The sequence below is a fragment of the Scophthalmus maximus genome, chromosome 1 (genome assembly GCF_022379125.1).
Source record: "Scophthalmus maximus strain ysfricsl-2021 chromosome 1, ASM2237912v1, whole genome shotgun sequence".
NCBI classification, from domain to species: Eukaryota; Metazoa; Chordata; class Actinopteri; order Pleuronectiformes; family Scophthalmidae; genus Scophthalmus; species Scophthalmus maximus.
Window position 1 is genome coordinate 27,716,964 of NC_061515.1, and position 14,987 is coordinate 27,731,950.

General features: G+C 49.1%; 1 protein-coding gene and 1 long non-coding RNA gene across 8 annotated transcripts in view; one reads left to right on the top strand and one right to left on the bottom strand.

Moving 5' to 3' along the window:
- LOC118301237 overlaps positions 1 to 14,987 on the top strand; it is a 1,055,945-nt gene that overhangs the window by 829,428 nt on the left and 211,530 nt on the right. The gene's annotated exons all lie outside the window — the stretch shown is intronic.
- The window catches only part of LOC118313039 (interleukin-1 receptor accessory protein-like 1), a 225,876-nt gene that overhangs the window by 13,785 nt on the left and 197,104 nt on the right, over positions 1 to 14,987 (bottom strand). For all 3 annotated transcript variants that reach the window (XM_035638254.2, XM_035638292.2, XM_035638283.2), the window contains 2 exons: positions 9,695 to 9,827; positions 3,058 to 3,203 (listed from right to left, as the gene is read on the bottom strand). In XM_035638254.2, coding sequence (XP_035494147.1) covers positions 3,058 to 3,203; positions 9,695 to 9,827 — 279 coding nt within the window. The remainder of the gene's footprint in view (positions 1 to 3,057; positions 3,204 to 9,694; positions 9,828 to 14,987) is intronic.

Below are 14,987 nucleotides of genomic sequence, written 5' to 3' on the forward strand. Positions count from 1 at the left end.
TTATCGTTTAGGATTTCGCATTTTCTTCAAATAACTATAGCGCACTTTCGTCGTCATATTTGTAATTTTATTGGGGCTTGTCAGACTGCGCCACAGAACGCCGCCGTGACACTATGTTTTACTTCATTCCTTAGATTGTGGCACAGTTTCACGTCACCGCCATTCTCCCTTCATTGTATTTCTCTGCTCACTGACGCTGGCCTGTGCCCACAGTTCCCCCGACATTAGATTTACGCTCGCAGCAAAATCCAAAGCGCGGAACATCAGCACCTGTGAAACAATGCACGATCAATCATGATGGATATATGCTGCACCGGCGACTGTCACAGGAGTCCATATTGTAAAAATGACTTTGCAATATCTCCATTGCTCTTCCTTGCTTATATTGGCTCGACTGTATCCGGCTGACACACAACTCCAGCTGGAGTGGAGGTACAACCACTTCTATACCTTTCACTTAATGCCTTCGGGCTTGATTGGATAGGAACAAAAAAAAAACCCAACGCAGATTGATGCAACCGGCGCGAGAAAAAAGCACGTGACAGATCCAAACGCCGCAACTCATGAAGACCGGTCACACGTGTGTTCTGCCGCGGCGAGGCAACGCTGCCGGCCGTTTGTCGACAGATCGAACTGGTCCGCTCTCCGAGGCCGTCCGTCATCGCCGCAGCTTGACGCGAACCAGTGAAAGGCACCGGCGGGGGCCAACTTCGCAGGGTAAATGTAAAGGTAAATGTCACGGCTGCAGTAGATTCTTTTAATCTGCTACTGTTCAACAAGGTCCACCAGGCCAGGACACTCTGTCGAGGAGAGACTCCCAGAGTTATTCAGGAGGATGAGAGGTGATATTTTACACCGCAGGGCGATGGTCTCAAACATTAGGGCTCCATGGTCGAGTAACCTGCCTTGAAAACCAAGTCGCCTGCCTTATTTTTCATGATCGAATCTCTTTTTCAAGGCCTTTTTCGTTTCTCTTTTACTGTGTTTTCAAGACGTCGCTCCATCTTTTTCAGCTCGACGCTTCCTCTCGGCTACGCCTCACAGAGTCTGGGTGGTCAGCCGTCGTTGGCTGACTAATGGACAGCAAGTAAAAGGCCGCACCGCGATGCCTCGCGAGCGCGCGCGCACAAACGCGGATGGAGAGGACTCGCGCGCATCACCATCCATCACCGACGCCCATTTAACCTCGTTGGGAGTGCGCAGTGCCCGTCCCACTGCAGCGGCCATCAGGCTGACAGCTCCCATGATGGAGGATGATGTTCCGGCGAGCTAGCCGGCGTGGCCTGCACCACTTCATCGTGCCCGTCCGGGCAGTGACCTTCAGCAAAGCTCTCCGACGGACGGACGCGCGAACAAAAGTCCGAAAAAATGGGCAGCATGAAACACAGGTTTCCTCTGACTCTCCTCCTCTTGTGTCTCCTCCGCCTGGGAGTCGACCAGAATTCGTTTGTCTAAAAGAGGCGGCTGCAGCGAACAAGAGCCGGTTCCAGGAAACTCCACTTCCCCCTCACTTCCTCCGCACTTCCCCCTCACTCCCCTCTTCACTTCCCCCTCACTTCCCTCCTCACTTCCCCCTCACTTCCCCTCCTCACTTCCCCCTCACTTCCTCCTCACTTCCCCCTCACTTCCCCCTCACTTCCCCGTCACCGTCCTCTGCACCTCGGCGCTGCCCTCCTTCCTCACACGTCCCGACAGTGTAACGCACCGGCTGCTCCTCGAGCAGCAGAGGTTACAGCGGAGGAGGCCAAGTCCTCTCTGCGTGGCATCCATAGTGTAGCAGCGCTGCGGCGGGACGGATTAAGACAAGTTAGCTCCTGACGACTAGAAGGCTGAGTTTCGATGGAGCCGCTCGGCACGGGGCGGTTCATCATCACCCCTTTTTCCATCACGCTACTGCTGCGTCTCTGTCTGAGGAGGGAGATAGAAGGAGAGAGTGGCGGTCGGACGGCGAAGTACAGCACAAGGCAAGAATCCACATGTCACTCATCGTACAGTGGAGGCCGCTGATTCCTAGCTGGCGTTGTTGCTGCGCTGGTGAGAGAAATCAATGATTAGAGGATGTGTCGCCCCGGCGAAGAGCGTTGCTCATGGGGGGAGAAGTAGACGTGGAGGCCGGCTTTCGAGACGACAAAAATTCACTGGGAGTGTCGCGTGCCGCGCTCACAGCTTCGAGAGGCGAGCGAGAAAGCGGCGTCGCACAACAGACGCAGCACACCACACAAAACAGCAACAACATGGAGACAGGTTCATTTCTTTTCCGTAGACCCACAATCCCATGAAGGCCGGGCTAAACTTCTCCGTTTCATTCCGAGTTTGGTCTTTGTTGCATAAACCCCTTGAATAAGGCAAATTTTAGGGGGAACTAGGCTGCCATCAAAGCTGGCTCCGAAGCTGCGAGCTTAAAAGAGAGGGAAAAATATCTACCATGTTAATGTATTCAACACTGACAACTTTAACACTGCAGAGACCCCCTCGAGGCAACAAAACCAAACCCATATCACTTATATAACCCGGTTGAAAAGTGTGCATCTCTATTTCAAATCACCACAGAAGCCACTTTCAAACAGTCCTACTATGTGACGTGAAATCAAGGGGAAAACTAAAACTGCTTGATGGAATAAAAAAAGAAGGCAACAATAGTGAGTGATGACAGAAAAGAGAAAATGTGTGTGTGTGTGTGTGTGTGTGTGTGTGTTGTGGGAGGTCACTGCCAGTTTGTCTGGCATCATCATCAACTCCAATCCTGTGTCTAAAAAAATGCATTCGCTTTCTCTGGAAACTCAAGGTGGGCTGGACGAATAGGCTTTCTGGACCATCGACAACACACTGTCCTATTTATTTGCTCCCTGAGGCGAGAATCTTTGCAGTTCTTCGTCTTTGTGCTCAGTGAACGGCTGCAAGATTCACTCATTGTCAGAGCGAAGGCCTGTCCTACAGAAATGGCCTTTTTTTCAGGCCCAAAGCTGCAAACAGGCCGTCATTTTAATATCCAGGCTTTAACGTCCGTCTCCTACCGTCATGGTAACGCAGCGCAGATGAAATGAAAAATGAATGTACCTTTCTTGGCGAGCTGGATGTTGGCTTGCCTCCGTCCGTTGCCGTTCTCCACGTAGCAGGAGTAGTTGCCAAAGTCGCTCTCCTCCAGAGAGTCGATGGTCAGAGAGATGGAAACCTCCTGCTCCCCCAGGTGCTCCCGGATTGTCCTGCAGGGGGCGTCAGAGAGCAGAGCAAAGGGGATTCACGCTGGCGGCTTTTTGATTCTCTCTCTCTCTCTCTCTCTGGCTTCGGTCATTTCCACCTGAGAGAGTGAAAGAGTCACGTGAATGGCGGGCTCACTTCATCCCCTCTCTATGCGTCCTGAGAAATATGAGCAGAAAATGATTTGAGAGGCGGGACAAAGTTGATGTGGTGGACATTTGGAGCAGCCAACAGACAATATTGTGCTTTCTGGCGCTTTGACGAAAGGAAACGGACGAATGGATATTCCATTTGAGACAAAGACAATCGTTCTGACGGCGGACCACAACAAGGCATGAACACGTTCATGGCTCAAGCTGTTTGATACAACCTGAACACCACTTCAAACATTTTGCCCAAACCGAGAGCGCCGTCCCCTCGTCACTGACCGCGCGGTGCACATCAGAGAAGCGTCCGACAGTCTCCATCCAGGACGTGTGACCAGGCCCAGACAAAAACACACACACAACGGCGGGAACAGACCCAGGACGTCAGGCGACACCAGCGCAGGTTGTGTTTTGAATTGAAAAAGTGTTTGCAGGTTGGCTCTTGGTTTTTCCAATCACAATGTCAGATCAGATGTTCTGACTTCATGTCATAAAAAAACTATGGGAATATTTGCTCCAAACTGCAGGCAATCAAAAAGTCCGACTCTTGACTCTCTAATAAAATATGGATTTTTCGGACAAAAACAAAATTTTGCCCTGAGGAAATGTGAGTTTTGTACACTTGTACGCAACATGCATGCTAAAATTCATAATTCACGACCTTGCAGTTCTCAGGCATTATCCCCGTGTGACGTTTGCCTCAGTTTATAGACTTTACTGTACCTTATACTCGTCATCCGCAAAGCGTAAAAATATGCAGGAAACAATAGCGGGCAGAGCCTGCTGGGGAATTCCCGAGCTTTCAAATCTGCTGACGTTTGCGGCCGCTTTCTTCCAACCTCAGTGAGATCGGTGGGAGGGCGACAGTCCGTAGCTGACGCGATGGCGACATCGCGATCCACGAGCAATGCTGCTCTGTCCACTCGCTGAGGCTCTGGATGTCCACTGCTTGTGACATGTCGGCACGGGGATAATAGTGCGGCTGTCACGACGCGCTACTGCGCTGACCTATCACGGGACATTTTGCCACGAGGGGGTGGAGAGAAAAAAAGAAGCTTTTTGTGATGTATTTTTTGTGTTTCTTCGCCGAACACTTGGCAGATTGTTGTGTTCACGAGTGAAAAGTTGGACTTGACCAGCCTCCTCCTCAATATCGGTGTGTCCCCCCTCATTGAAGTAAACTCTCTAGGACGCAGGAAAAAAGACTGAAGAGGACGGAGGTGAGCTGTGGACTGGTGACGGAGCGAATTACAGATTAGATGCAAATGTAAACGTACCGGATAAAGAATCTATAAGTCCGCAGTCGTGCTTTGGGGCAAAATGCCAACAACAGCATGCAAACATGCTTTAAATCTGCTGTTGGTTTTACTTGCAGAATTTGCATATATCGATTTCCCTGAAAGCAAATTATGGATCATCTGTGGCGTTGATACTTAATCTAAACAACCACAATCGAGGGTGGGGTGAAAAGTTGGCTGTCACAACGGGAAGACGTTGATGGTGTTGAACGTTAGATCATTGGTTTCCAGGAATAAATCACATTACAGTATACTGGCCCCTCCAAAGTGTGGCTGAACGTCCTGAGAGAAAGTAGTGATTAAAAAAAAAAATGTAATCAAGATGGGGAAAATGACTTCATGCAGGGGCGAAGTTTGCCTCTGCTGTGATGAAGCATTTCCTGCAGGACTGGCGCATCCGAGCTTTTCCCAGATGTGATTCACAGTGCCTCGTAAATACGCTAATTTTAGCGGGGCCAACTAAAAACGAGTGTAAAACCAATGAGCAGATGGCAAAATAAGGCAACGCCTCCTCGGTTGAAGCGTTCGTCACGACGCTCCTGCATGACAAAAAGGGGAACAACAGCAACGCGGCTGGTGAGCAGGGGCCGGGATGATATGATGCTCTGATCACCTTTTTTTTAAGGTTACAAACATTGCATTGCCGTTTCAAACCTGTGTTTAATGATTCGTGGGACTCGAAGTGTGAAAAGGGCCGAGTGCCACTTGGGCATTCATCTGCTGCATGCTGCGGGGCATCTGAATATGAAAACTCACCTAATGCTCGTTGATCAATGAGCGGACGAAACAAAGCGGGCTGAAACGCAGGGGGAGATAAAGACAAACTACAATACAAACGCTGTTGCCATGGCAAAGTATCGCGCTCACTGCGAAATCTTCTTTTATTGACCGGGCACCATGAAGAACCATTAGAGGTAATCATTTTGTAGCCACACGGACTGGCCGCTTTCTAAAAGCAAATTAGGGCGTGGCACTTGTTGGAGCTGTTCCTCTGCAGGGGAGCGCAAAGGTTACTCGCCGGGTCATGCACGTGAGAGCGGCAGGAATTCATCCGACGTGTGTGAAATATAATGCAGATGCATGCTGATGGCTTTCGAAAGAGATGTCACTCAAACACAAGACGGAGCCAAAAAACGCCGCAGGCGTTTGTGTTTGCAGAGATAAGCTGGAGTTGTGTTCCCCCCCGCCCCCGAAAAATGCGGAGCACTCCCACGCAAACAGGGTTCATTTGGATACGATCAAAGCGGGTCCTTGTGGACACGGACAATTGTAGCTGTACGATGACAGATCACCCACCAGGCTTCAGCTTGGCATGTGTCCGCCACCCTGTTGCATCGCATAGTCGAGGCAGCGCTCTAGTCTCTCACTCGACAACTCAGAGGGGTTTTCTAAAAACGCATTTCCTCCGACCTTCACTGGATTCTGATCAAATCCGAATAAAAGAGAGGACCCACTGGAACCCCTTGTCCCCTGTGAGAGGACTTCTTGGGCGTGGCGGGACGGGGAGGAGGAACCCTGCTCACGCACGAACATGCCCTGGAGGAGCCGGTGCAGCGCTGGTGTTTACAAAATGGATGTCTGGGCTGTTGTGTTCAACCCCGTTGTTGTGACCCTGACCCGCAAGAGAGCAGATAAATGGAAAAAGAGCATGCTGAGAATTCCTTATGCCTGTCTGGGTAAAGGGCAGCCAATATGTGTTAAAGCCGCGGTGGACGGGCGTTACAGTGGCGTCAGCGAGGCTATGCGTAGCTCCGCTTCTTATTGGGTAACAAGTGAGAATCACACCTGGCATGCGGGACATGACGTTACATGAAAAACATGATCTTCTCATCAAAATCTCTGCAATAAAGGGCAAAAGCCGACTGTCCGAAAAAGTGTGGAGCTTGTCTTTCAATGTCATTGTGCATTTACAAAAATGCAAACAAAACAACATAAAGGCTTCCCGAGAGGTCCTCCAGTCACGAATCACAGATGCCGCAGCACCTTTTTCTTTTTCAATGAATGTGTCGGAAGGAGCCTTAATTAGGGGTTTTCACACTTGAACTGCTGCTCCAAAGGGCCGTGAATGTCCGCACGCACCAGGGACGGGAAGTTCTCCTGGTTTTGAACTTGAGCAGCGCGGCCTTTATGTGTGTGCTCCATGCTGTGACTTCACCTCTGAGATCTGTGAAGTCTTGTTCCGCAGCCACACATTTTTCTTTTTATATATATATATATATATATTAACTCGAAATCTCAGCGGTGAAACATTGTGCCGAGAGCTCAATTTCATGTATCACACGCAGCCCTCCGGGGAATACTCCTGCGTGATTAATTTCCATTTCAAAGCTAAAAGCTCACGGAATGATGTCAGCCAGTGGGTTTGAAGTGGTGCACGTTCAAATGGGAACAGATAATAAAATAAATAAACACACACGTCCAGGAGGGAGAGACAGAATCACGCGGCGGCACACTTCAAAAATGCTGCCCGTACTGTGGGGCGACACGAGCCTCTTCGCTTCGGGCCCTGCACACACACAAACACACACCCGGGGTCACGGTTCTGATCTCTTGGCTCGTTGCCTCATTTAACCATCACATGAAGGGAGGGTTTTCTTTCCGCACTCGGCAGCACTCTTCCTTCACTGTTATAGCACCTTTCCCCAACCCTAAATCCTCCAGGCTCTAATTGGCCCGGTGTCCTTCATAACAGAGCGCGGTGCCGGGAGCGGGATGGATCGTGCCGGCAGGCTAACAGAGACATCTTGAAATGCCAGGTCACAGACTGGGCCACTAACTCTCCTCCCGGCCTTGTCACGCTGCTTACTGTTGACCTTTTCATTTGATTCCATTTGTCGACAACAGGGATTTTTCTGGTTATGCGTGTGGTCCGTCCAAAGAGTGGAGCGACGCAGGACATGAACGCGTGGACCCACCAGAAAAGAATAAGTCTTGAAATGGCCTTTTTGTGTGGAAAACCATCCCTGTCCTGACGAGTGTTTTAGCTCCGTATCCAAAGTTATCCCCGTCCAACGTTGCTGGGGAAGGTTATGGATGTGTACACTGCATCTCTGCCAAAAAGCTGCATGCAAAGTTACTTTTTGCACAGTCTCGCTGCTCCTGAGCTTTTCCTAACAAGCACCACTGTTTTGAACAAAAATGAAACATCCAAGTGGTTGTTTGTTGCCATAAATTCATATTTGAAGTTGTCGTCAAAGGGACAGACATGATGAAAATGATTTTTTTTTACGTAACTACGTGCTTGTTGGTTGGTTCAATGACCTGAAGATGCCCGACGTTCTATTAACCAGCTGGCAGCTGAAGGGGAAGAGCATTTTGTCATTTTTCCCCATATGACCTGAATGCCATCAAAAGGAGAAGCCAATCAGACGGCAGCGCTGGATGGTCAGCCAGCTTCAGGCGGCGTGTGCGCCTGTCTGTCGGGTTTCCACCTGTGACGAGAGCCAAAAGATGAAGGTCGCCCACACAGGAAAAAGGAGGCGCACGTTCAATCGGAGTTTCCATCTGCCGTGCTGCTCAGCTATCACGCCCTCCACTCATGTTTCAGTAATCGCCGATCATTTCGGGGAGCCATGCCTGAACCGTGCATATATATTGCACATGATAAAGAATGCATAGCTGTCTGCATTATTGAACAGCCACGTAAAGCATGCATGAGTGTAATTCAAATGACGGCTTGGCGGTGTGTTTGTCGATGTGTGGTCGGTTGTAGTCACTGGGTTTGAATAAGGTGTTAACGAGATCAGAATGACCTCATGAATTTATCACATGTTGTTCAATTGTTACACTAACTGGTCTGGAGAATATTCAAACCGAAACATCCCTTGATCCTGATACATGACAACATTTCTCTCTCATCTAACATTTGGAAAAACACAATCACATGGACATATGTGAACTATAGAATGGGATGTCTGTATAGTGCAGTGCTGGAGAGAAATCTCTGTTGAGTTTTCTCCACAACTGCTCTCGCAGTGGACACTTCACTTCCACGGGCCCGCCGCAAAAAAAGTTTGGAGTCGGTGGGATGAGTTGGCTGTGGAGGAAATCAACAGCGATTCTTCCATCTGACTGGTGGAGGAGCACGCCAAGGTCACGCTCCAGCTTGACGGGCACTGAATTATTTCATGTTTGCACAGACAGTTTCCTCCACTCATTTCCTGACTGTAAACTGCACTTGCTGTTACCTGGGCAACCGTGTCGAAAACACCACCCAGCTCGGCGGGCAGCGCACTAGCAAAAAATGAAATCCAGAAACCTCAACTCATTCAAAGTCGACACTGCACTGCCTTGCGTCCTCGAAAACAATACACCCACGCGGATTTGGTGGACGGGATGAGCCGTCGTCATTATTTAGGGACAGCGGCGCGGTCAGGAAGATGGCTGTGCCCGATCAGACAGCGGGTTTTCCTGGTGCAAACGTAGCACAGGATCATCTAGAGTGTGGGAGTATTTAGGACGGAGCTCTGCAAATTGGAAATGGCTTATCACAGCGGTCCAACAGCGAGGCATGGTACTCCAAGCAAAAGCATCCCGGAGCGCTTTGTTTAAGACGCGGCAAGACAGCACCGCGATGTTTACTCTTTATCCCCGCCCGGGCCTGATGTGTGAGGATGACATATTTAGACTCCTGACCGGCAGAACAGGACTGCCATGCATTTTTGTGGGAGTAAAAATGGCTTAAACTCACGATACAAAACTGCTGTTTTCAATATTGTTCTTGCCAATACAAAAACTAGAGTATCCGTTTTAAGTTAAGTTCTTCCGTACACTGATTGAAACTGATTCAAAATTTCAGGGAAAGGGTTTCTATGACAGACAGTGGAATTACATTACTCTCGCCAACTCATCAATTTATTAGGCACACCCAAATAGAAGCTAATGCAGTATAATACAGCAGCTCTGCTACATATCCTCCCTTGATGATGATTATCATGTTCACTTTTCAATTGAATCTGTTCAAGAGGATGTTGATTTATTTGAATGGTCGTTTCGGAGGCTGTAATCTGTGTTACTGGGTTTCACTGAGAGGTCTGATGCTGAAGGTCTTACTTGATGTCCGTCTCCTGAACCCGCTCCTCATCCAGATCCTCAATGAACTTCTCCCCCTTCATCCAGTAGATGAGTGGACTGACGTCTCCGCTGTATCCAAAGAACGCACGGCATGTCAGGTTGACGGGACTTCCTGCGAGAAGGGACAAAAGACGAGGCATGATGTAACACCTGCATGCATAACAGCCTGCATGCATAACAGATTTTTTTTTAAATATGACAGACGATGGTTAAATAAAATGCAATTTCATATTTGCTCGCCGTGCCTTCAACTGCTTCTGCCTGCAGACCTACACGACGCGTGTTAAATGATGCAAAATTCGACCGGTGTGTGCTGCACGTCAGTCCAGAGGCACTGTTGCATTCTGGTTTCTGCCACCGCCATCAATCACATCGGCGTATAAATAAAACAAGCAAAAGCTGCAGGAAAAAAATAAAATAAAATACAGCACTTTGTTTTTTGACCTCCCTCTCTGCGTCATCGACTGTATGACAGGTGTTACCTGGCCGGAATACAGCCGGCAGCTGAACACAAACACATAAATATGCCCAAAACAACAGATCACAACGCCGTACTCTTTCACCGCGCCTCTCGGGAGGCTGATACTTGTCGATGGGGCCAGACTTACTTAGGTCCTTCCTGTTATAGAAACAGTTTCCTTCAAAACTTCACAACGACCACCGCGATTCCATCAACTCCAGTGCAGACTCTCCGGCTCACGAGGCGCCACCTCAAAACCGCTCTAGAGCCTTTTTGCGTTCCCAAGCGCCTCTTGCACTCGAACACACTCTTTTGGCCCTCATACGCGGCAACTTCACCACACTTCCGCGCCTCCGCGAATGCTCTCGTACTCTTCAGCCGCCTCTGTCGGACCCCACTTTCGAACTTCGACTGCTGCGTTTCTTGCACTAGGGGTACTTTGGGAAATTTTGAAAAACCAAAAGGAAGGCAGAGCCTTTAAGTGATCTGCGCCGGAAATGGATGGAGATGAAAACGCTAAGAGATTTCAAAAAAATATATACAAAATATGCAAATCTTTTACACAAACATGCATCTAGTTTTTTCGCTAAAGGCAGCTGCCTGCTGAAAACAACATTAATGTGAGCAGTGAGGCTGAATGGGTGAAAATCAGCAAACTCACGTGTTATTAAATTCAAAAATAATATTGTAAAATATGCTAAAATGCTCCCTAGAGCTCAGGGGAAATGCAGAGTTGGGGCGAATACCCCGTGGGATTTGTTCTTCGATACATCTTCTCTCTAATGCTTAAACAGCTGTGATGGGGTGAGTGTGAAGACGTGACCGTACAGGGGCATGCGAACTGAGGGGACAGACAAAACTCCCTGTTCTCCACATCAGCGGGGGGTTCGTCTCACTGCTCGGCTCATTTTGAACGGCACGTTCTTTTTCCCGCTGCCTTGGATTAGAGACATCTCATTCTTTTTTCACACTTATCATACTCGCGCTGCAGCCGATGGTAAAACCCGTAAGTGTGCGGCATGTGTTCAGGCTCGACGGGGGGGGGGGGGGGGGGGGGGGGGGGAGCCACATCATCAAAGCGGAGTGAATGACTCTGATCCATGAAAAAAAATAAAAAGGCCACCAACGATCAAGGAGGCTCCACCGGTTTGCATCCGGGAAGGCAAAGAGGTTATTCAGCAGCTCTTCATTAGCACTCCTTGCTCATTGGCCCTGTGGCGAGGACTCAGAAGTCTGTGAGATGGGAGATAACTGCGGTTTATAATTGGATACTTGCGAGTTCAAAGATAATAGGCATTTTATTTTACCAAGGCCTGCTCTAATTTGGCCCTCTAGTGCAGTCTAGTGTGCTCAGATGATAGCAGAAAAGCCTTAACAGGGACAATCTGGTTTGGGGATTCGAAAGGGCCCCCGAAGTTGGAGGACAGTTTTGCATTTTGTCTCACGGCCCAACAATAACGTCGTCCACAGCTGAGAGATAAGGGCCGTGAGTGTGTGTGTGTGTGTGTGTGTGTGTGTGTGTGTGTGGTCTAGGTTATTCTCATGTTGTAGGGACCTCAATTTGTATACTCAGGGCAAAAAAGGCAAGTTCCCATCATGTAAATCATACCACACACACACACACACACACATGCACACACGTATTGCTATGCTTCCCAGCTCCACCAGGGGTCTCTGTGGTGCTACAGAGCAGGATGGTCTGTGTGCAGGAGGAGAACATAATGCATCCCCCCCCCCCCCCCCCCCCCCCCCCCCCACAAAAAAAATAAGAGAAAGTAAAAAATAACCCCGCACAATTTTGACAGGTGCAGACAACAGTAAACGGGAACATGGCTCCTTTTGTGTGCCACCGTTGATGTCAAGAGGCTTCACCCATGGATCTGAACAGCGTGTTGCACCGCAGCATTGACGGCTCCACTGCTGTGATGGCAACTGCCACGACTGCGACTCTCCGAGACGTATTCCAAGGGGCTCCCTGTGCATACGGCTTCGTCTTATTCCCCTAGTGACGGCGTGTTCATTTGGGGCTGCATCACTGCGAGCAAAGGCTGCCCGGCAGAGGCTCTGTGCTCAGTCTGGGAAACGCACAAACAGCCTTTGCCGGGATTTGCGCACTCAAGATTGTCACATTCGAATCCCGACCCCTGGCTTTGGTCAGGGGGGTAAAGTGAGTCCTAATGCGATTTGCCCCCCCTCGCTCTTATCTCCCCGCGCCTCCAGAGCAGCCCTCTCCGTCGCCGTGGGTGCAGGACGGGCACGTCGGCGAAAGACCCCCCCCCCCCCCCCCCCCCGCGGCTAAGCGGACGGATCGGCAGCTTCGAAACCATGAAAGCGCCGCAGACGAGGCAGGAAACACGGGGAGAGAAAAAAAACAGGCAGGCGGGGAGAGCGGGCGCGCATGCATTTCTGCATCTGTGTGAAGCTGACGGAGGTAAGGGAGAGGGCAGAGTGTGCGTGTCGGCGATGATGAGAGCGAGGGAGAAAAAGCACCCTAGGAGCTAGACAGAAGAGCTGCACGCGTGGGAAAAGAACAAAACCGTTCTTCATGGAGAACCGAACGACTTCCCACACAGGGTGCAGAGAGCATCATGTGCACCGAAGATTACGTAGATTACAGATCCGTACGACTGCGTCAGTGCGTGCACCATCCATGTCAAGTAAATCTACCAGCATTTCCCATTCAGGTCCAAACAACCCAGCTCTCAAGTAGGGGAAGACTTCCTTCTTTTTTGCTTTTAACAGCCTTGAATAAATTAAGCCCTGGAGCTAGCGGGAAGACGACTTCAGAGAGGGAAGGGAGTTTTTTCGAAAGGGCGTTTGCAAAAACCTTTAAGACACGCACACATACAGCTTTACGTTTAATGAGACGGGGACTAATTTAGGAGCCGGCAGTTAAAAACAAATACTGCTGCACAAGAACAGCGGACTTTACACATTACTGATAATCTGAGTCCTCTGAAGGTGTCTTGCGTGCCATATGGATGTTAATGGGGCCATTGGCAGCCTGGAACATTGTGTAGGAGGAAAAGATAAATACAACAACAAAAAAGATTGTAAGTTAATTCTCAACTTGGAAACCAACTCAACTTGGTCCATTGAGAAGCTGTTCTGGATCTACTGGACGATGACAAAAGCCTATCTGTTGAGGAAGGGTGTGCGGTCAAATTCACAAAAAGTACTTTGATAAATGCCAATCGGTAATGTTTAATATGCATGAGTTGTCCTTCAAACAAAGTTGTGGTCACCCAAACCAAGATGGAAGTGGGAGAGGTCAGAGGCTTGGAAAACATCACTTAGGCAGTTTTTCCCCTTTCATTTCTTTCCCCTTTTCCCCCGTAACTCTATTGAAAGTGGAATATCACAGGTATTCCTTGGATCGTGAAAAAACCTTAGCCTTCTGCTCGGGATATGATAACCCCCCCAGTGCTTTTCAAGCACAACCAAACATAAACTTCACAAAAATGTCAGAACACTCCTCTTCTTCTCCCGTCGTCCGGACGACGCGACGTTCTCTCTACTTTATGATTGGTCCCTCCTTTAATGCGAGCGCCCGGGGCCGACTCAAAAGGCCTCGAAGTTTCGCCTCGTGGCTTGGGATCAGAAGGACAGCGAGCGACTGATCTGGACTGACAAGACGGCCGAAAGAATTGAATCAGTGGCTAACGCGATTGTCGACGGCTAATGGGGGCTTCCCGGATTGGGCAGGGCCGCATGAGGCCGTTCACTGAGCGCGTTTCGCAGCGGGAGTGAGCCTCGTCTTTCATCGTGGGCTGCAGCACAACATCCAGGCAGCGAAGGGGTTACACCTCTGCCGTAATGGCGGTGGCTGAGTACCCATTCACGTCGCGTTGCCAGATGTGGCGGTCTAATTGTCTCTCTGTTCAGCATTCATTTTGTTTAGTTTATTATCTCCAATCATGAATTTTAAGGCGGCCATTGTCTGTGCTGTGTTCAGGATTCATTTAGCCACGTCTCCCTCGCGTATGGTCAATCTCTCGCTATTCATACTTGGCATGGCACCTCATTATCGCTAAGCAGCCAAACTGCCACCACCATTCCCCTTGATTAATGCAGGTAAAGCAGATATCGAGAGACACAGTGCGATGTTTAAACTGTTTTTCTGAATTTGTGCAAGCAAGTTAACACGTGGCAATCATAACAGGAAACGCTCAGTGATGTGTTGTGAAATTATAATTTTCTCCGCTGCGTTCCTTTTGCCAGGAAACAAGCTGTGTCTGCAAATTAAATAAGGCAGCACTGTTGAATATTACAGTGCGGTGGGAAACAAACAGGCTGGGGGTTGGGTGAATTACAGGTCCAATTCCAGTCTTGCGGAGCAGAGCATGACATTTGCAAAGATCAGCTCCCACTCTTTGCAGTGATGTTCTCATGACGCAATATTCCTGCACCTAGTGTTGCAGCCCATTACCAATGTTGAACCTCGTGTTGCTCATAATCTTGCGCGGGGAAATTCACAGTTGAATTCTCCTCACGAAAAGCTCATTAGACATTAATGGAACACTTACAGGGGCCTTCACCAGACATTAGACAAATGCCACAAAAAAGGTTAAACCGTGATGATAGTAGAATTGCCATGTTAATTCTGGAGTAAACACTAATTCTGTGGCCATTGTGACGTGCTTATGTACAGGACCTATCAGTGGCTGTTATGTTACTTCTGGTATTTACATTTTGTTTTGTCGGGCCCCTCTTTTCCATCTTGTTCCCGATCCAAAAACCTTTTTTTCGAAAGAACCTGTCATCTACAATGTTACAGCAGAAAGAGCTAAATAAGGTAAAAAAAAAACCTTC